This window comes from Trachymyrmex septentrionalis, unplaced genomic scaffold (assembly GCF_001594115.1).
Source record: "Trachymyrmex septentrionalis isolate Tsep2-gDNA-1 unplaced genomic scaffold, Tsep1.0 scaffold87, whole genome shotgun sequence".
NCBI classification, from domain to species: Eukaryota; Metazoa; Arthropoda; class Insecta; order Hymenoptera; family Formicidae; genus Trachymyrmex; species Trachymyrmex septentrionalis.
The window spans coordinates 299,494-321,384 of NW_017306059.1; the positions used below are offsets into that span (position 1 = coordinate 299,494).

The following is a 21,891-nucleotide window of genomic DNA, read 5'->3' on the forward strand; positions in this document are numbered from 1 at the left end:
TTTGAAAGAGTTAATTTAATTATTTATTTGACATTGCTTTTATTTCACCTACATGATGACATTCACATGACTTAAACAGGACTTTTATTTCAGAAACATAATATCGCTAAGCATTTGTCTGATTTTTTGAATTTCCCGCTTGTCGCCTCGTGTCATGAAATCCTAGCCATTTCTTTGCTACTTGGGCTTTGTTCTTTCCGGTTTGTATTCTCGCAAAGGTGCGTGGTGTTGACAATTCTTTGGCAATTTAAGTTGTTTTTAGTGAACAATATATGAAAATGTATGATAAGAAACATATCAATTTAGTGGCTTTTACTATTTTTACTAATTATTAAGATCAGAGCATTAATTTGTATTTTACACATGATTTGTGTACATGTGTACTATTTCGTGTATTAATTATTTTATCTAATTAAACTTTTTTACAGATGCCATCTGTAACGCTAAAGGACGTTGATCAGCAAAAATTTGTGAAGGCTTTCGCAGCCTTTCTCAAAAAGTAAGTAAAAATATTACTGAGTAAAAATCCTAACCTATAACTATAACCTATCCTCTAACATGTGTAATATTTCGAACACATATTGAACTGTTCTTATTTATTTTTTATCATTTAATGCTACTATTAATTCTTTTCTGTATTATTTTAATTTACTTTTATCAAAATTTCTGTTTTACCTTGTATTTTGCAAAAATAATTGTATATTCTGGCTATTTTTTCTTTTAAGAAATACAGTCGATACAAGTATCATTCTACCTTTGTTGTTTGTTAAATGCCAAGAAAGGCAAAGTGATATTTGTGTGTCGACTGTATTTAAAAAAAAAAAAAGATACTTGCTATGATACGTTTTGTAATTCGACTTTGTAAAAATTTAGAACTGGCAAGATGCGAGTACCAGAATGGGTAGATATTGTGAAGACGGCGAAATTTAAGGAATTGGCTCCTTATGATCCAGATTGGTACTACATCAGATGTGCAGCCCTGGTGCGTCACATTTATATTCGTAGCCCAATTGGAGTCGGTGCCGTTACCAAGATCTTTGGTGGACGCAAACGCAACGGCACTCATCCCAGCCACTTCTGCCGATCGGCAGGTGGTGTCGCACGCAAGGCACTCCAAAGCTTGGAGCAGTTGAAGCTGATTGAGAAGGCACCCCTTGGTGGACGCAAATTGACTAGCCAAGGACGCAGGGACTTAGATCGAATCGCTGCGCAAGTTAAAGCTAAGAGCAAAAAGCAACTTAAGCTTCAGGAAGTTGTAATGTAATATTCTTTTATGTTTCTATAATAAAACACATTTAAGTACTTGAATTTTGCTTTTTTGATTGTATAAACAATTTGACCGTTGATAAATTTACTGTATAATATTTCTTTATCAAGAATTTCTTTAATAATAGAAACTTAACTTTAGCAAGTTAAATTTGTATTATTAGAATCTTGCTTTAATCAGATCTATAATAGTATTTATTTTTGGGGGATGTAGTTGGAAATACATATTCAGAGTATTAGATACATATTCACGAACATTAGAATTATTACACTGTATGCGAAATATATTTCTAGCAAACGTACTAGACAATTTTAATAAATAAATGCTTGAAAAATTTTATTATCAATTGACGTTGTTTAAAATATAATACCTTTTTATTCGTATTGCATTTATGCAAGACATGTATTTCTTTTTTAAGTTTTATTGTAATATGCAAGAAAAAGTGTTATAATTTAGTAAAAAAGAAGAGATAGCATTTAATATAGATATAAATGTATCTGCACCTTGTTATATATAATTTATAAAACTTTCATACGACATAAATATGAAATTTAATTGTAATTAAAATATAATTTGTATGAAAATATGTCAATGTGAAAATGAGACAAATTTCTTTTAAATTAAATAAGTAAGGAAAAAGTGCTAATAGTAAAGAAAAAGGAGATCGAAACTGCAGATATACAATAATATTTTTATATGTAAATTCTAAGTAGATACGTCTTTCAGTTACATGAACTGTATACCTCTAATCAAATTGCATGTATAAATTGAAGCTGAAATAATATCATAATTAAATTGATCGTTGATTTGATAATGATATTACTTAAAATCTTAAAATACTATAAAAAAAACTTAGTAAAAAATAGCTAAATACTTTTTCCTTTACAATATTTTTTTGTTAATCAAATGTATATATTATATTTCGATTACCTAGAAAAAAGAATTATAAATCGAAAAAAGATTAGATCTAAAAAAATATTAGATTTTCGATTATTTTACGAGTAGAATATAAATCCGCCAATTATTGTCTTAAAATCATTAATATTTTCATAAATATTCGCTAGCCATTTAAAATTTCAAATCATGAAGCATTCATTCATCTTTTCAATTTTCCGCCATTTCTCACGTGCTGCCATCTGACGTTACCGCATCGTAATAGTCGCCATCGGCTACAGCGGATGACCGCTCTAAATACACTTCGTTTCATGGCTTGCGTTTGATCGCGCGCGCGTCGACAGCGCCGCCTCAGTGAAACTTCGGCCGCAGTCGCGAGTGTTTCGGCGGTACTCGGCACCGACCGAGGTGATTAGGGTGCGCGATTAGGTGCGAGATTCAAGTGCAAAAGGAGCATCCCCGTGAACGGTAACTCTACGTACGCGCGCGCGCACGTGTGCCCGCTAGCTCCGGTCTGTTTTTATGTATTCGTGCGCGTCGGTCCTACGTCCCGCGTGACCCGTGTCCGTTCGCCGCGGCAGTGTGCATGCGCGCATGTATGTATGGTGATCCGCGCTTCTCGCTGACAACAAGAGTGACGAGTTGTTGTTGTGTTGTTGCTGCTATGCGTCTCCGCGACGGCTGGTGGCTCGCCGCGACTATGTCGTGAAAATAATCACGCCACCGGTCCCGCGAGTGTCTCTCACTCTCTTTCGCTCTCCCTCTCTGCGCGTACACGGAGAGGTGGTGGCCGTCGGACACGCTGCTCGAATCTGTTTCTCTGTCACGCTCCCTCGTCATTCATTCCTCTCTGTCTTTCTCTCTCTCTCTCTCTCTCTCTCTCTCTCCCTCCCTCTTTTCTTTACGCATACGCACACCCGTGTTCTCTCTCTCTCTCTCTCTCTGTCTCGCGCGCGCGCTCCCTGTCACTCTTCGTGCCGGGGGAAACGACGTTTATACCGTTCGTCACAGAGAGACGGAAAGGAAAACGTGATCTGGGTGTCCCCCGCGGAATTCATGGTGAGAGACAAGTGAAGTGAACGGTGTCCGCGGAGTGTAAAAGTGTGCGCGGACGCCGGCAACAACGACCGCGACGGCGACGACGAGGAAGACGAGCAAGGGGGAGTCGCGGTGGCGAAAAGCGATCCGCCGAAGGGACAGCCTCGCTTGCAGCTGGGCGCTGAGGGAGGGGTGGGGTGGACGGCGGGAGACGGAACAACTGACGGAAAAGGAGAACGGGCGGAAAGATGCCGGGCCTGATCGCCGTGAGCGAGTTCGTCGAGGAGACGAGGGAGGACTACAACTCGCCCACCACGTCCACTTTCGTCTCACGAATGCCACAGTGCAGGCAGACTATCACGTCCCTCGAGGAGGTGAGTTACGACGATTCATGTAACACCCGTCATGACGCTCCTTCCCGTAAACATGATTCATTGAAATTGACCGAAGCCTCGATCTTTCACCGGTTCTCCTATTCTCCACGCTTGACTTCTCATTCTCGAGAAGTCAAATGTACTACGATCGGCATCAATTGATCGGCATCAGTTTACAAAAATTGTCGAGATCTGAGGGGTGATTTATCTTGACACTTTCGTCCATTTTTGTTTCAATTTTTCATACATTTTTACTCTAATTTTTTATTTATTCATGTTTCGATTTTTTTACAGCTATTTTGGCTATAATTTTTTGTATATCGTTGATCCAATTTTTTAATACACCAATTTCTTACTCCAATTTCTCATTTATTATTGCTCTAATTTTTATCGTCTAACTTTTATCTACTTTTACTTTAATTTTTCATATATCTTTGCTTCAATTTTTTGATACGTCATTAATCCAATTTTTTAATTTATTTTCGCTCTGATTTTTTCGTACATTTCTGTTCCAATTTTTCTCGAATATTTTTACTGCAATTTGTACTTGTTCTTAATTTTTAACTATACTTTTCTAATTATGTATTTTTGCTCTATTCTTAATGCATTATTATTACTCCATTTTTTTCATTTAGTCTTGCACTGATATCTTCTTGTATTTCTATTTCAATTTTCCAAATATTTTTCTGCAATTCATATTTGTGCTTCATTTTTCACAGCGCTTTTCTAAACGCATTCTGCTCTCGAAGTATCTGCGGCTATTATTTCTCTCCGTTCGCCACCCCATTGTATCGTATTGTCCTTGCCGCTCTCTTTTTCCTTGTCAGCGTTAACCGTACCGAGTTACGCGTGTTTTTTATGCGTGGGCGTGTATATTGGTTGCGTGATACGCACCGGGAATGTCTATCGACAGTCCCCTGATTCCATAAAGCGCATGATTTATCATTTTATCTTTGTTTAACATACGGCGAATAACAAGAATACAATGATACCTCATGCACTTTACAGAACGCAGCTAATGTTCGACATTCTCGACTGCGATCCTGAAACATCGACGATTCGTTTTACAAGTAGACATCAGAACGATCGTAACACTTTCCGGACGGTAGTTTTAACAGTTTTTGCACGAAAATATTTCGTTAAAAGAACGAAAATTTTACTTACTGGAAAAGTTGCATTAATAAAAATTTTTGTTAAAAATGGAATTTTGTTACAAATGAGAATTTTTTCATTAAATCTATTATAATTCTATATGAAAAAAGAATAAGAAGAACGATGTGGAAGGATTTAAAAATTTAGATAGATCTGAAAATAATTTTCTTGGACTATGAAAATAGTCCTACTTACATAGGAATCTCAAGCATGATGGGCAATATCATAAAAAGTTTTGACATTCCAGCAACTAGCGTTTTATATAATTATTTTAATTGTGTGTGTGTGGTTTAATGAAATTATTTTCATATTTATATCTACTAAATTTTTAAATCTTTAGCAAAATAGTTCTTTCCATACAGTTATGATAACCAGAATTCCACCAGTTATGATTGATCAGAATTTTCTGGTTCGTTCATTTTCCAACCAGAAATTTTTCTCAGTGTGGATATAAATCTGAAAATAACTACTTTGTTGGATCATCAGAATAATTATGTTGGAAATACTAAAAAATGACGAACAATGCTGCAAAAAAGTTTGATATTTTAGCAATCAGTTTGAGTTTCTAGCAAAATTATTTTCATGATCCAATAAAATTATTTTTAGTATTTCCTATAATTCCTGTAGATATCTAGCAAAATTTTAGATCTTTCAGCAAAATCGCTCTTCCGTATGTAATAAGTACGCAAGTCAAAGATAATAATTTATTCATGAGGCTTTGAACGGTGCGATGAATGCACTTAGCACAATTAGTATACGTTTTATGCCTTGCGAATTTTTATTATCACTTTACAGGATAACCTTACCAAAGAAAGATAGCTTACCAAAGAAAGATATTCCGTTTGTGATGTCGATTGCATAACATTAATGTAAGAATTGTCCTCTCTCGGTTACTTCGTTCATGTTTAATTGAATCACGTCCCACTCACGTGTAGGTTATTAGCCGTACTCTTTTAAAAGTACATATACTCTTTTTATGTTATATACTCTTTAATGTTGTAACATTTCTTGATTAAAATATTTATAAAAAATTGTATTAACCTTTTTAGATATGTGTACATACATCGAATTTGAAGACATTATTCGTTGAAATTACTTGGTTCTATTGAACATTATGAGAAGTACATAATATTACATGTTGGAAAAGTAATCCAAAAAAAATTCGAAAAAAAATAATTCTCTAATAGAAATTACTTATTAAAGTACCTTCGAACGGAATTTAAAAAAAATGTTTTATAAATGATTGCATTAAAATCAGGTCTAAAAGGGTTAATAAGTATTGTTAATGAAAAATATATTTTATAAATTCTATTTTATTAAATATCTACATTTATAATGCATAAACAAATTATATCCTCTTCTTCCTGGATCATCTCTTTTTAAAAACTGTACATATGTACACTTTTCTTGTGATTCAGATATGGTAACTCCAGATGTGTGTCAACGCGTGATAATTTTAAAACTCTCGAAAAAGAAGGGACTTGCTTATCATCACCGATTGATCATTAACACTTCAAATGCGGAGATGATGCTAATGCCGAGGCATTTAAAGCCGCGCGACGTAGCCGGCGATGACGCTATTATTATCGTCGCACGTGCTTTGAAATCCGATTTCCTCGCCAGGAAACTGGCCGCATTATCGGTTTATATATTCCTCATCGTTCAATGGCTCGTTTCTCGTAGCATTGGTAGCGCAACTCGCGTTCGTTCTGACGCAGTTTCAGAAATATTCAGAGAGATAAAGAAGCGATGACTTGAAGGAGGACGCTAACAGGACTATCCATCGTCAGATATGTAAATATTCGTGATACCGGATGTATCGCATTTTTCTGTAGAATCATCAACATCTGCGATCATCGTTTCGCCGGCATGATCATCGCTTTGCGTCGGCACTCCTAATTTGCAGGCGCGTGAATGACTATGATACGTATCTCTGTCAAGTGGAATCCGAGTAACAATAGTACTCGCGTGAAATCCTGTGTGTATCCCTGTGTAGTGTACAAAGCACGGCTTATACACGGAACGTATAGAGCAGGAATAACGCAAATATCAGTTCCAACAAAGCCTTGTTTTTTTCTCGCAGAACGGAACAATGGAAGATTTTAAATTGGATTTTTAATTGAATTCTTAAAAATTTAGAAGAATGAATTTTAAAGACAAAAGATAGAAAATAAGATGAATTCCCAGATAAGGACTTTATTTAAAATTAATTGCTGTTATTTAAAAACTCGTGTGTTAATTATTGAAAATAGTGATATTCTCATTTCTGAATGTGGATGCTTATGTATTTTAAATGACTATATAATTGCAAATTGTTTGACATTACGTAATATGGAAAAATGATATTAAAATATTTTTTAAATAAAAATTTCTGGAAGGATCTATTGATAAGTTTGGCAATAGGATGTAAGGAAACTGAAATATCACTGATTCTATGATTATTCTCATTATGAACACATCATTTTAATTCTCTCATTCATGGATAATATCCTCGGTAATATCATTTTACATGCATTAATGTCATTCTATATGCTAATATTCGCGCAATAATAGAATAAGATTAGCTAAAGTGTCAGCATTATCATATTTTACTACTCAAAGAAAGAAATAAAAAAACTAATAGAAATCTATCTAACACAAAAATTGATTTTTACAACTATAGTATCAATTTTATGTTTTGTAAATAATTGAAATGACAAACTGGTATTTTTAATCAAGCACACATGCTTTATAATTTAAGACGCTATGCACATTTTAAATTATATTAAAAATTCAGATTGATGAAGTTTTTTTCATGAAAATCTCTTAAGAAAGAAAGAAAAATGATTATAAGAATTTTTTACATAATTAACATATATACAAAAAAGCATTTCGTAAGCTTTATACATAATTCGTTAAAAACCAACAATGAAAAATTGCGCGTCAAAATTCCACTGTCATGTGTTGCTATCATTCTACAAATTCCGCATTGTTCTAGAGATATATGTATGTTCAAAAGTATAAATTCTCTCTAAAAAAAAAAAAATCAGCAAACGTAATTCTTTATCAGCCATCAAAAGTGATGAATAAGCGTACGGTAATCAGAAATGCTGATTGAATCAATGGAATCAAGGACGATTTGCGTAGCTCTCGTAGGGTCGTAGGTAGTAATTTAATGAAGGTTAAATTTCGGTAACAATTTCGTAATCATTCTTATATGATTGAGCAGAGAATTAATGTATATATTACAGATACACACACACACACACACACACACACACACACACACACACACACACACACACACACACACACACTACATCAGTTTATTTGATATTACTTTCAAAATTGCGAGGACTAGTTCACGTATTACCTGGAAACTATCCATTTACTTGATATAAATGTTTTTGCGCAGTCGTGCAGAAGCGTGCTTGTAGAACATAAAATCCAAATTGGGCTTTTCGAGAAAGAGAAAGAGATAGTACAAGAGAGAGATGAAGATAGAAAAAATAAATTGCCGATATATACGAGGATAATAAGAAATAATGAATGTTGGAAGAGAAAGCGAAGAATTTAAAAGCTTTAAGAGTGCCAAGACTCTATAAAATAATCTAATCCGATGTAATGCAACTCTTCATTACTTTCTAGAACACCATTTTAACAGTATCTGATCTCTTTTGACACATCCTTATTTTAAATTTAATATCCAACGGAGAGAAGTAGGAATAGCCCCGTGAATCACATATAATATTGTTATATGATCCTGACATGAAAAATTTCTCACCGACCTGCTCACCTCAGTTCGCCTTGAAGAAATATGTCCAATATCCACATCGGCGTGTCGGAATTTCCGGGTCACTCGTTCTCTCCTCCTTCAGGAATGAGCGGTAAGATGGAGTAGAGGAAACGGAGAAGATGCACGTCGCGATGTCCCTGTCTCCTTTAACGATCCGGAGAAGAATTTTCGCGAGGTGAAAATTCCGCTAGGAGCATGCTCGTAGAACTGGCTTCTTCGTCTTTCTATCATTCCTCTTCTCGCCGAGAATTTCTTCTTCGTGGTGACGATTATAACGCGGTAGAACATTTTGCCGTTACGAACATGTCGACAGACGGTGACGAGTATAATCATCGTAGAAGTTTACTTTGCGACGCGGCGACGACATCTGTACATTTTTAAGGAGTTTAATATGTGCCATTTCATATACCGGATCTTCTTTTGCTATATCTTGTACATCTTGTATACTCATGTAAATTCGCTAAACGCTACATTTATAATTATCAAGGTGTTTTTAATTCTCGATACTCAATCTTCGAGCTTCAATAACCAATGCATAATACTCTCAATTTCTTATGCTTTTTTATCCCAAATACTACAATTAGTATACTTACATTTAGTGCATTTAGCAATAAAACGAAAACAATTTTGCTGTGAAGTATCTAAGTGTAGCTAGCTAAAAGTATAGCTAAATACAGATCTGAAAATAATTTTATTAGACTGTCAAAATAATTATGTAGAACACTTAAGCGTTAATGATAATGCTGCAGAAGGTTTTAATATTTAGAAATCAATTTGAGTGACGTATATAATTATTTTGATGAGTCAACCCAAATTACTTTTAGATCTGCATTTAATTAAATTTTTAGTCTTTAGCAAAATCAGGTTTTTTATGTGTAAATAACACGCAATCTCCTACAGTTCCAAATTAATCTAACGAACATAATCATTATGTAATCTAATTTTTTTTATGTGATTTATATGAATATCTTACTCGACACACTTTGCATAAATCAAATTTCCAAAATCTTGTTAAAATAATCCGTGTACTTTATTTTAGTGCTCTGTCACTCTCTTTCTCTCACTTTTTCTTTCTCTTTCTTAATCTCTTTTTCCCTCCCTTTTACTGGCGATAAAAATAGATCGCGATGGGTTCCAAAATAGTAGCGACGCTCGAATTTCGTATAGACTGGTGTCGTAAGTCCTAAGTGCTAAAGTGGGAAAGTGGGTGACTTGAAGAGACAGTCAGGGTCAAGAGTACGGGAATGACGTTGTTCGAGCTGGCTCTCTAAATTATGTTGTAATTTATGAAAGTAAAAGCCCGATACAGAGAACTTTTCGTCGCTTTCACTTGCTGAGCACAAAAAAATATATACCGCTATTTATTATCTCGTTAACGTATTATCATGTAAATTACTTGTTCTCATGTAACATGAATATTATCTCATAAATTATTATTTTTTATGTAAAAAAAAATGACTGAATAATATATCTATACGAAAGAAGCTATTTGTTATAACTTTAAAAAATAATGTAATGTAATGGCCTTTAATCTTGACTGTACACAGAACTTTTTTATCGATTAAAGAAACATCACGAATCAAAGGTTGAATTATAAATAGGATCTATAATAAAAAAACGTATCTGATTTTCAACTTCGCTATGAATAGACATATCGCGTATTGAGTGTAAAATATTTTTAATCAATCATTTATTGATGTATGAAACAATGGTATCGCCGAAGTATAAAAGTTAAAAACTTTTAACTAGATCTGAAAATAAATTTATTGAGCTATTAAAACAATTATGTAGATCACTCAAGCATGATAATACTGTTTTGACATTCTAGCAAGCAGATTGAACGTCCTACACAATTATCTTGATGGTCCAACAAAATTAAGTACTTTATCAAAACGAGCAGTTTTTTCCGTGTATGTAAAATTAGCATTCTCCCGACGCAAAATATTGCTAGCGGAGGACGGAGTTTAATTGTGCGCAGTTTTTCGCAATTTTTTCTCAATGATTGACGAAAGCAGCAATGCTGCCCGCATTGCAAATGAGCGCGTTCTATTAACGCGGCATGATGTAAGAGTCGTCCGGGCGTTTAGAGGCGTCGTCGAGGAACTTGACAGGATCTATTACCTCTTATGCATTTGATTATCGAGTGAACGTTAACCGCATATAAGGACGACATTTTGTGCTTGTAGTAGCCATCAGACCAGACCCTCGGGCTCGTAGTTTGGCGAACGATTTAGCCGATGGCGATATACATACGAGTAATCAATTTCGGTCAAACGTGAGTACGCGCGGGTTAAACAGCGGGACAAGATCGAGTTCTGAACAGTAACTGAAAGCATATCTATTATGTATTCTCCCAACTATATCATATGTGCATAATCGAGAACGTAATGGTAATAGTAACGAAGATATTAATTATTATGTTGCTTATTGTAATTGTTTAATCAAAATAGTTGAAGATAAACTTTTCCAAAGGCTCACTGATTATTATGAATAATAATAAAATGATCTGCTAATTATAATAATTACTATTATATTTTGCGCAAATATGTGTATGTATTTTTTATGGGATTCTTTGCTGATCTTTTTTTTATGAGTTAAAGAGCAGCAAGTCAATAAAACAAAATGATCAAGGCCATAACCTCTATTAGGAATATGAAAGCATAACTAAATAAGCGAATTAAATAAAATCAGTAGCATTGAATTCAGAATTAATAGCATTGAATTGAAATGAACCGGGCTTTATTGGTAGAGTAGATAGGGGCACACTGAAGTTAACGAAAAAATTATGATGATTAATTATAATTGTGTTTAAGTAGGATCATTGAGATCCGACAGCGGAACAATGTTTGCAAAATATTTTCTGCATGTGTATGATTCTATGATTATTGAATGAGAAACGTGAAGCTCGAATGTAAATACACACAATTTTAAAAGAAAACGCGGAAAATTAAATGTTTTAATGGAGAATATGGGAGACTTGTATGTCTTTGTTTATAAATGTGAAATATTTATTAAAAATGTAAAGTATTAGTTGAAAAATATAGGATTTGCACTAATCTCATTTTGAATATAAAATTTGATAATTTAATAGTTTAGGGAATGGATTAGCGTGTAATAGTATGTAAATGCGATTATTTAAAGTAATAATGCAGAGAGAGAACGGTTATTTTCGAGGGTTTTCTCGACATGGTGATATTAATTCAGGTCGACCGTCATCGACGTGATTACGTAGCTTGTTTCCTGCCAAAGATCTCTGGGCGACCCAGTTCGTTGTGTCTGACTTCCGAACGGGGCATTTCTCGGGGAATTTTAAGGGCCGTGTAATTATACGGTGTCCTAGTACGTCTACCCAGCCGTTGCGGTTCGAAGGAGGATCGGATTTATAATTTAAAGCCGCACACAGAATGGATCTTCCATACATAGGAAAAGTTTGACATGAATTAAACATTAATTTAACGTAATTGTAAAATTGTTATAAAGTTGTTATAAAATTGTAATTTTGTAATATTTTTTTTAATAGACGCAATACTAATTAAATTTCAAGTTTAATTTTATGCTTTAAATGAAAAATGTTTTCTTAAAAGTTCTAACGTCTAATCAAGATTAGACGTTTGGATCAGCCGTTTCTTCTTTGTCTTACGACACGAAACTGCGGTCAGAAATTAATCGCGTGCCGCATTATGATGCTGATGATGAAAAATCTTCCTTTCTCTCCGCGACTTTCACTCGGATCGTTGCATCTCGTTATAACGTCGAGCGTTTCCTGTGCGTGAATTCCGGAGCAAGATGCGTGCGTTTAGAAATCGCCTTCGAGTATCACGATGTTATCTGATAGTAACTAAAAAAATTGAACATTATTGTGGGAAACATTCACCCGGAAGAACAATTACGATGTGAGTAATGATAAATAAAACAACGTGAAACGCATAGTCAATTAATGAAAACGGGATTGTTTAACTTTCTCTTGGAAATACGAAGATAATACATTGTGAAACAAATACTTGCTAAAACTGAAAATAATAAATTGTAGACGCCTTTTTTCATATAATGTAAATCCATTAATGTAAATCCATCCTGAACTCAAATTTTTCTTTTTTTAATCTATGTTTAATTCTGTATTTGACAATTCAACAAATTGCACGTATATGCAAAGATTTATATTCAAAGAGTTTTTCAGTTTTGTTTTGGCAATCAGTATATCATTCTGTTATGCAATCGTGAAAAAATAATATGAAAAACGAATATTATTTGAATTATTTGCGGCTCAATATATCGCGACGGCAAAGAGACTTTGAGATCAAATTCAATGGTTGAGTCCACGTCCGCATAATATCGTCGGAATAACCCAATAAGCACGAATGCTATATAGGGTGTTCTCCAAGTCATTGGCGGTAGAGCGTTCTTAGCAATCGAAACGAGTACCTCGATAATAGCCGGCAACAGGCTGCTTTCTCGATCGGGGATACCATAGCTAAAGTAGACATCTCTTGTGCTAGAAATAATCGAATGCATTTAGGACCGTAGTTAGAGATTAATGTTGGCTAACTAAAAATTTTATCATTGTAAGAACACGTCATAAAATTACGTATGCATTATGTTGCATATAATAGCGATACGTATATTATTTTATTGTACGTTATACATAGAAAAATATTATTCTGTTGCTAAGAAAAGAGATTTAATACAATACAATTTCCTTCTTCTCTCAACTAACGATTTTTTTTTAACAAAGAATATTTTCTTGATAATAATCTTAAAATATACTTATTACCAATTTTAGAAAACCTTACTATTATGTATTTAAAGCAGGAACTTATATTTTCTTTTGAAGAATATTATAAAGGGTGCATTTATTTTTTATCACGAGCTTTATTTTATTTTTATCGCTTATTACACGCGAAAGGGAGACAGAATGAAGTTTACAATGAGTATCAAAGACAGATGCACTTAAAATTTGAAGAAGCATTTTTATATAATAAGCAAATCACATTTTAATTTAATAATCTTGATTGAGATATTAAATTTACTAAGAGATTTAGAATATATTAAAATAAATTTAATGCCTGTAATGAATTAATGATAGATTTGCGGATAAATAAACTTTCGAAATATTTGAAACAAATAATATTTAAATACAGTATGTATTTTTCTTGATTGATATGTAACATATACGCATATAGTTGCGATACATTTCAAATTTGTTTCGTTTTCCGTGTACATATCAATGATAAAAAAATTCAGTTTGTGGATGCAGAGTGCATTTCTGTACCGTCTACAGTAAGTCTATTATTATTTTCTCGGAATATACGACGAACGCTCATACGACCTTCCTTTCTTGATAACGGGAGATACGCGGAGTGCATCCCATCAAGACGCAACAATGCAATTTCATGCAAATCGCGATGCGCCTGCGGCGAAAGCAACCGACTTCTTAATTACCGATGTCTGGATACTTGTTGTCTTATAATCGCTCTTACGCCATCGCGTAATACTGGCCGCGGCGTTCTTCCTTTTTTTTTTTTCTTTTTACGAGCGCATTTACGAAATACACTTGGGCGTTGTTGCAGCGAGATTGCGACGTGCAGCGTCGTTTAGAGAGCGATTTCGCGATTTCGCACGGCACATAAACGCTTGCAAATCGCGACGCGTAAATGTCGACGATACGAACGAACGGCCTGTCAAGGCCGGCATGGCCGGGAATTCCTTTCATTCTCTCCGCAAGAGCTCTCGCACCTGCGTTTGTTTGCGCGGAAATGTATCGGGATGTTCGGTACTATTTACAAATCGATAATTTATTATGATCATTAATATAATGGAAATATTCAAAATCGTGAAATTAACTGACACACTTGTTGATTAATTTAGAGTTGATTTTCCCGCAGGTGAGACTATCGAAGGAAATTATTATTTTCACTTGAATATTTGATATATTCGACAGAAGAAATTAATATTTCTTTAAAAAATGTTTAATTTTATTTTACTCAAACTCAATAAAGGCAATCTGCATGGAAGAATGATTTTACTGAATCTAAACACTTAGGTAGATACAGAGTTGAAAATAATTTTATTTTTTAGACCATCAAAATAATTATGTAAAAAATTCAAGAATGATGAGCAATACTACAAGAATTTTGACTTTGTAGCAATTATAAGTTTAAGCGTTCTGTATAATTATTTTGATAATCCAGAAAAAAATAAAATAATTTCAGATCTGTGTGTCTAATTAAATTTTTAAATATTTTTAGGTTCAGCAAAATCATTCGTTCCGTATGATTTTACCGTTTTTCTCTCTTACAATTTTAATTATTAAATCATTATACTTTCAAGTATTTATTAAAGTATTAATAAAAGTGAAGACGTAACGAAAATGTAGATCTCACTCGATATGGAGTAAAATTGAAGTTTAAATTAATCAAAGATTTTATAAAATAGAAACAGAGATGAAATCTTATATGAATTAATGATATATCGGATAATTTTATATTATGAGTATTCAATTATGTGTCTATTGATAGAGATCGGAGATGTTTGTAATCTATTCATATATATGTGTATATATATGAACTATTACTGTTGAACTATTTAGTACTCATCTTGTGCTGATTTATGCTACAAAACATAATTTTGTACATGCCGTTTAGAAGAAACTTGTTTTGCTAACTGAATAATAAAGTAAGACTATAAGAAAAGATAAGAAAAATAAGGGAATAATTAGTATTGATTTTGTACTAATTTGTATCACACAAAAATAAATTAATGTTTTAAACTTAATTAATATAATCATGCTTTTTCATTCATAATACGTTAATCTTACTCCACACTTCTCTCTTTCGACCACATAGCATTTCTTTTCTTTCAGTACACACAAACGATACTATCCTTGTTCAATGTGCAATAATTACTTTTTTTCTCTTTTCTTCTTACTATCCTGAGCTTTATTTTAAATTAATAAAACCACGAATTTATCTTTTAAATGGTACTTGGTACGAAGTGTTTTGTAGCACAAATTAACACAAAATGAGTACTAAATACTTCAGTAAATAGTTTATATTCTGCTTATTTGTTTCTGCTAGCTTGACAGAGATCTATTCATACACGGTAATCTATGAAGGTGATTGAACTTGTCTCGCGTCAATTTCTGGAATGATAATTCAATCCGCTACGCTTTCTTGAGGTTATGTTTAGCCATTTACGTTGGAATGCAATGAGCACTCTCGCTCGCTTAACTTTCAGGTTGCAACTTGCAATTCAACACAGACACAATGTTGCAGCGAATAGATCGTGGTTTTAAGGTCGATATAAAAAAGAATTTACGAAGCGCTTCTGTTCACGTAAGTAATCGTTAATTCTAGTCACACTGAACGTGCTGAAAGTAGTCAGGAAAAATACGGATTAATTAAACAAGGTATATTTGTGTTTCGAAATTAATTGGATAAAATAGACTTGAATGATCTTATTACAAAAATGTGATAAAAATAGCATTAGTTAATAACAGCTAAGACACGATATTAATATATAATTTGCAATAATTGTTGCAACATTCATAATAATTGCAACCTAAATAAGGAAAATTTTGATAGTAAATAAAATAAAGTAAAAAAAATACAGTTGAACAATTTACAATTTATATAATATATTATTTATATTTTTTAATAAGAACAAATGATAATAAATGACGGCAAAATTTTTTGCATTTCTGCTGGAAGAATATTTTTCAATATGGGTATACTTTTCATAATCACCGTTTTGAGAGATCGTGATATCCGCTTCACGTAATAGTCCGAGGGAGATAGCGATTCTCTGTGTCACACACAACGAGTATAGTTACAGGATAACCGGCTTGCGGTTATCGGAACGGAAGGCGATACACATATGGTCCTGCATTCAAAACGTTCGTCAGCTGTAAACGCCCCCTTATTCCTTATATGAGTAAAATGGGCAACGAGTTGGGAATACCGAAATTCAAGGCCGTAAAGCATTAGATAGTACATCCCGTGATATTTTCGGAAGGTACATTTACACGCGCAATTTGTTTCATCATTTATACACTTATCATAATACACTCATCAAAATTAAAAAGAAATATTACGATAACAAAATCTTATCGTAATGAAATTAAATTCTTGAGTTATGTGCCCACTAAAATTCGATGCTTTGTATGTATGAGATTTCGGTATTCGATGTAATAAAATTTTATTTTAAAATATGACCAGGGGAATTTATATTACGACAGTACATTACAGAGAGATTTTTCTGTCCTTCGTGATAAATGCCCTATCATTAAGATACAAGCAATCTATTCCAGATTCCAGGCGACCTACTTTTGCACTTATTTTTAGCGACATGCTTTTATGACATCATACACTGAAACGAATTTTGTTCATTTTTGGTCCAATGAATGATCGTTAATCAATGTCCGACTTAATTATCGACTTAATGTAATTAATCATTGGATACAATAACTGGATTAATTTATACCTATAGCTATATATTCATTTTTGCAATGAATTCTAGTAATAGTTTTATAATCTAAATTATTATGAGAATTCATCGGACTAATTTTCATTATTTTTTCATAATTCAATGAATATTTTATTGTGTTTACGTACAGTTTCGATTCAGTGTACATCGAGGTGTATATTTATACTTTAGTAGATATTTTCTTTCAATCACTCTAAATATTGCGTAATATATATACTACATTAATTATGTACATTATGTAATGTTAAATATTTTACTTTTCCTCGTAAATGGCAAAATGGTAATATAAATTAAAGTTTTGAAAGTTTCGCACATAAGATTTCTCTCTTTGCCACGTAAAAATTATACACATGGCAGAAGTATCCGTGTAGAAACTCGAAAGATATCGTTTGACGGCGAGAAAAGAAACTTACGAGAAACATGGACCGTAGCGAAGAAGAATGAACGCTGTGATGCATCTTCTTGGTGCAGCTGCAATCTAATTCTGGCCTTATTGTGCGCGTCGTTCCCTGACAATAGAACGCCAAGTATACTCGCAGAATGATGAAATCAAATCTTGAAGGATAGAGAAGAGGGGGAGGGGGGAGTTAAATTCGTCTAGTGTTTTCCTGCTGTATAGTTTTTCGGATTTCCAGCGTCATACACAAAAAAGAACAAAATAGTTGATTTATTTGTCCACTTTCCAACCAGACTTTTCCAATTAATTATAAATGGACAAATCAAAATTTTCTGATTGAATCTAATCTAATATAGAGTTGAGATAACCAGTAATTCTAATTGATATAATCAGAATCTTTCATTTTGAACTAGAAATTTTTCTCAGTGTATTATATATACTGAGAGAAAAGTGTTTGGTATTTGTGACCATACATAATATATAATTGTAAAATAAAATAATTAATGATTAGAAGCTCCATTTTTATATAGTTACTGCTGTTATAACGTTATTAATAATAACCATATGTGTATCGGTAATCGTAATTATTTTTTTCTCTCAGTGTTTCGTATATTCTTTTTTCATCATCGAAGAAAAACCGATCGATAAAGATTCAAAGAAATAAATAATTAAAACCATCAACGTTATTTAAAAGTTAATAATATTTGTATAAAAAGATTTTACTTGATTAATTCTTACCGTCCTACTTCAATCATACTGAAATTTGTCGCAGTTTCGACGTCGAACAAGAGTAATCGCACGAATGCGAGAGAAACTGGGGATAACGCCCTGGTCACCGTGAATGCGTTATTATATAGATTTATAGAAAATCGATGTCATCTCGCGTTCGTGTCGCACCATCGCTGGAATAGCGGGTGTTCCGGATAGACTTCAGACAGCAGCAATAGCCTGCTAGAGCAAGCAGTTTGCTAGGCCAGACACCGTTTTTCTTCAGTACTTATGGAAGTCATATTTAATCTTTGTGAGACACGCAGCTTCGACATCTGTCGTTTTACAAAAGAAAATTTGGTCGATTCGCAAATTGGATTCCAGTTAAAGTATTGTGAAAGAAAATTGAGACAAACTGTACCAAAATAAATGTCTAAAATGTTGAATTCTGTATAAAAAAAATTTGATTCATTATTTTTGATAGAAATGTTACTGACTTATGTACATTTCTTATACAAAATATTTAATTGTTTGATATTATTTAATTAAGATATTATACTTTTTATATTATTAAGTAAATAATTATAATAATAATTGCTCATAGATATTAATCATAAAATATTACAAAAGGTCAATAAAAATTTTATTTTGAAGAACTGACAAAATAAAAACCTCGATGTTACAAATCAATGTCTAGAAATATTTAAACATATCAATACTAAATGGCAGTTAAAAAAATTAAAGTAATTATATATAATCCAAAAATTAAAAACAATAATAAATTTGACAACACAAAATTGACACTTTGAATAAATGTAATATCAGGTAATGTAAGGAATTTCAATTTAAATGTGTTATTGTCGTTAAGGGCTGATCTATATAATAAGAACCTTAAATGTATAATTCAGAGATACAATTCTGCATTATAATTTCGATCTGTAGTCTCGGTCACAAAAAATGACCGTGTGTCATTATCCGTATACCTCTCAAAAATAATTCGGCATAATTCAATCTTTGGTTCGTCCGTTACTACACAAAGCTCACCCATTCAACTATACAAAGAGAAAGCGGTCATTTAACCGAACGATTTAACCGTTAACTGAGAAACATCCATTTTTCCAGTGAAATACTAAAAGAAGAAGAGAGAAGGAGAAAGAAAAATGCATGAGAACCGCGCGATTGTTAACATCGTATTATCTTGTGGTTTATTATTAGTGCAATCGCCTTCCTTCTGTCGAAGACGGCCGATAACAGTCTCGAAGAATCGTCCAACTAAAGAACGTTGCAACTAAAGAATCAGACTTTGATTGAAGAAAAAAGTCACAAGCTTATTAAACATTTTTTAGAAGAAAAATACAGGGAAAGAATGATTTTGCTAAAGTATTATATTTAAAAATTTAATTTTAAATATAGATCTGAAAATAATTTTGTTGGATTATATATAAAAATAATTATACGTAGGAATCTCAAGCAAGATAAACAATGCTGCAAAAATTTTTAATATTTTAGAAACCAGTTTGAAACCAGTTTTATATAATTTCAATGTTTCAATAAAATTATTTTCATATCTATATCTAGCTAAATTTTTTAATATCTTTAGAGTCAGTAAATTCCGTATTTTCTGTATGATTTTATCATCTATTTTATCTCTTAAAATTTTAATTATTATAACAAATCGTTACTTTCAAGTACTAATTGTGATGAAAGTGAAGATATAATGAAAATGTAGATCTCACTTGATATGGAATAAAACAGATCGTATAACGAATTTGATTGGACACACTTAGTGCGCACTGCACATTAAAGCTGTACACAGATTGACCTAACGTGTTTATTATATAAATATAGAAACAGAAAACTTTCAATATACTTAATTATGTTGTTAAATAAAATATATATTATATTACTTACAATATATATTATATTACTTTACATAGATTAAATCGGTGTACAATGGTTTTAATATGCACTATTGTATCCAATCGAATTTGCTAATATTTATATTAAATAACAAAGTGTTTTCTCACTGTTTCTGATAAACAACTTTATCAGGTATCAATGTTTATCAGAATAAAATGTTACAATAATCAAATGGTTTGATTCAACTAAATTATTTTATTGCATCAATCAAGGATTTGTTTGCTTATATTCAAATAGGAAATAAATTTATTTATCTAAATGGGTTTCGAAATCTTAAATATAATGCACTTATTAAAATATGAAATATTTAATTTTTTGATGAAATGATCGATATACATTCTGCTCTGTCTACACCACTGATATGACAAGCATGTCTTTAATCGATAAACGGCGAATAGTCCCAGTCTAATATATCCAGCAATAAAAGAGGCGTAATTCGTGCGCAGTGTCCTCGAAATCGATTCGGGTATATCGCGTAATTGAATGTTAAATTAGGCGCTAACTAGATGATCCAGTCTAATGTATATAGGAATCAAAGTGGAAGGAATAGAGCAGGCTGTGCCAACAAGAAATTGATTTAATTTACATAGATCTGCAATAAGTATATCTGCATTTTGGCTATGAAATCGAATGAATTATTTATAATAGTAAATAGTATATATCTATAATGTAACATTTTGTATAAAAAATATGTTATATATCGCTCCTTATCGAGGCTCAATTTCTAAGTTATAAATTATAAGCGTTAATTGCATTCAACGTCTTCACTCGAACGTATGAAACCACATATTAAAATAACGAGAAGGATACTGGTGTGTGTGTATAAATAACTAATAAACTTTAATTCTCATCGGAATTTCCTGCGATTCACAGTTCGAACTTTGGAATTGGCCTATAAATATTAGACTAGTTAACAACTTTGGGATTTGTTAGCGAGTTTTATCTCAGAGATTGCAGTAAATATATTTACACAGAGCACATGGAGAACGCTTATCATTTAGTATATCAGTATGTGGTAATTATATTTTCGTGTTTTTTTCGCTGTTTGAGCGAAACACCAAATAAAATTTACATGTAATGAATATAATAAACTATTTTACGAAGTATATTGTACAGAACATACGACACAAATACCGATACCTGGTATTTGAATTCTAATTATAGAAGATTCTTTGATGCTTTTGGGATCGATTTTCGTTAAATAATCTTTTTTATAAACTATATATTGATTTAAATATTTTTAAATCTTTTACAATTTGCATTATGTATATCTCCACATCTTTAATCTTATTATTATTACTATTTATCTTTTCATAAATTGATACGTTTACAAAATTATGTTAAAATACTCAAGAACTTTCTGTATTGTTGCTTATCACATTTCTTAAGATTTCTTTTGTTATGATATTTGTTATGACCGTATGATATTTTAAGTGTATCTCTTTGGTTTTATCAAATTTAGAACTGAAAGCTGTAGTTTACATTGCCGAATTAGTATTTCAGCATTAATTAGTCCCAGAAATTGCCACGATGATACAAATATTTTTAATCGTTTGAAGTGCCGTCATTTCCCATTATTATGCATCGTTATCGCGTTATCTATGAATAATAACGCAATTTACTCTAAACTTCTATCGCTTTCCGACATTTTCAACGTTTGTCTAGAAACATACATGTCAAATGTATTTATTGACGTAAATACGAACTTAGATATGTGTCTATACACGAAAAAATACATACTGTACGCAAGTAATTATTACCTAACATTTTGCCAAAAGTGTTACAACCCGTGGGATAGAGAAGAAAACAAGAAGTTTTGGATTCAATTCTCACGATTAAAAAAAAATAATTTATGATCTTAGAAAAATTCATTAGAAAATAGTTT

At 32.4% G+C, this 21,891-nt stretch overlaps 2 protein-coding genes across 5 annotated transcripts in view; both read left to right on the forward strand.

Annotated features, from left to right (window-relative positions):
- The first annotated feature begins 143 nt into the window (after nt 1-143).
- LOC108755439 (40S ribosomal protein S19a-like) lies at nt 144-1,303 on the forward strand. 2 transcript variants are annotated; one of them, XM_018498438.1, is made up of 3 exons: nt 144-218; nt 429-499; nt 874-1,303. In XM_018498438.1, the coding sequence occupies exons 2-3, from the start codon at nt 429-431 to the stop codon at nt 1,262-1,264; spliced, it is 462 nt and encodes a 153-aa protein (XP_018353940.1). In that variant the 5' UTR covers nt 144-218; the 3' UTR covers nt 1,265-1,303. The 2 variants fall into 2 exon arrangements, with proteins under 2 accessions (XP_018353940.1, XP_018353941.1); XM_018498439.1 differs by having other exon boundaries at nt 207-280.
- Nucleotides 1,304-2,541: 1,238 nt separating this feature from the next.
- LOC108755438 (arf-GAP with SH3 domain, ANK repeat and PH domain-containing protein 1) overlaps nt 2,542-21,891 on the forward strand; it is a 55,392-nt gene continuing 36,042 nt past the window's right edge. For 2 of the 3 annotated variants that reach the window (XM_018498435.1, XM_018498437.1), the window contains exon 1: nt 2,542-3,573. In XM_018498435.1, coding sequence (XP_018353937.1) covers nt 3,448-3,573 — 126 coding nt within the window. In that variant the 5' untranslated portion in view covers nt 2,542-3,447. The remainder of the gene's footprint in view (nt 3,574-21,891) is intronic. The other variant, XM_018498436.1, reaches the window with a different exon arrangement.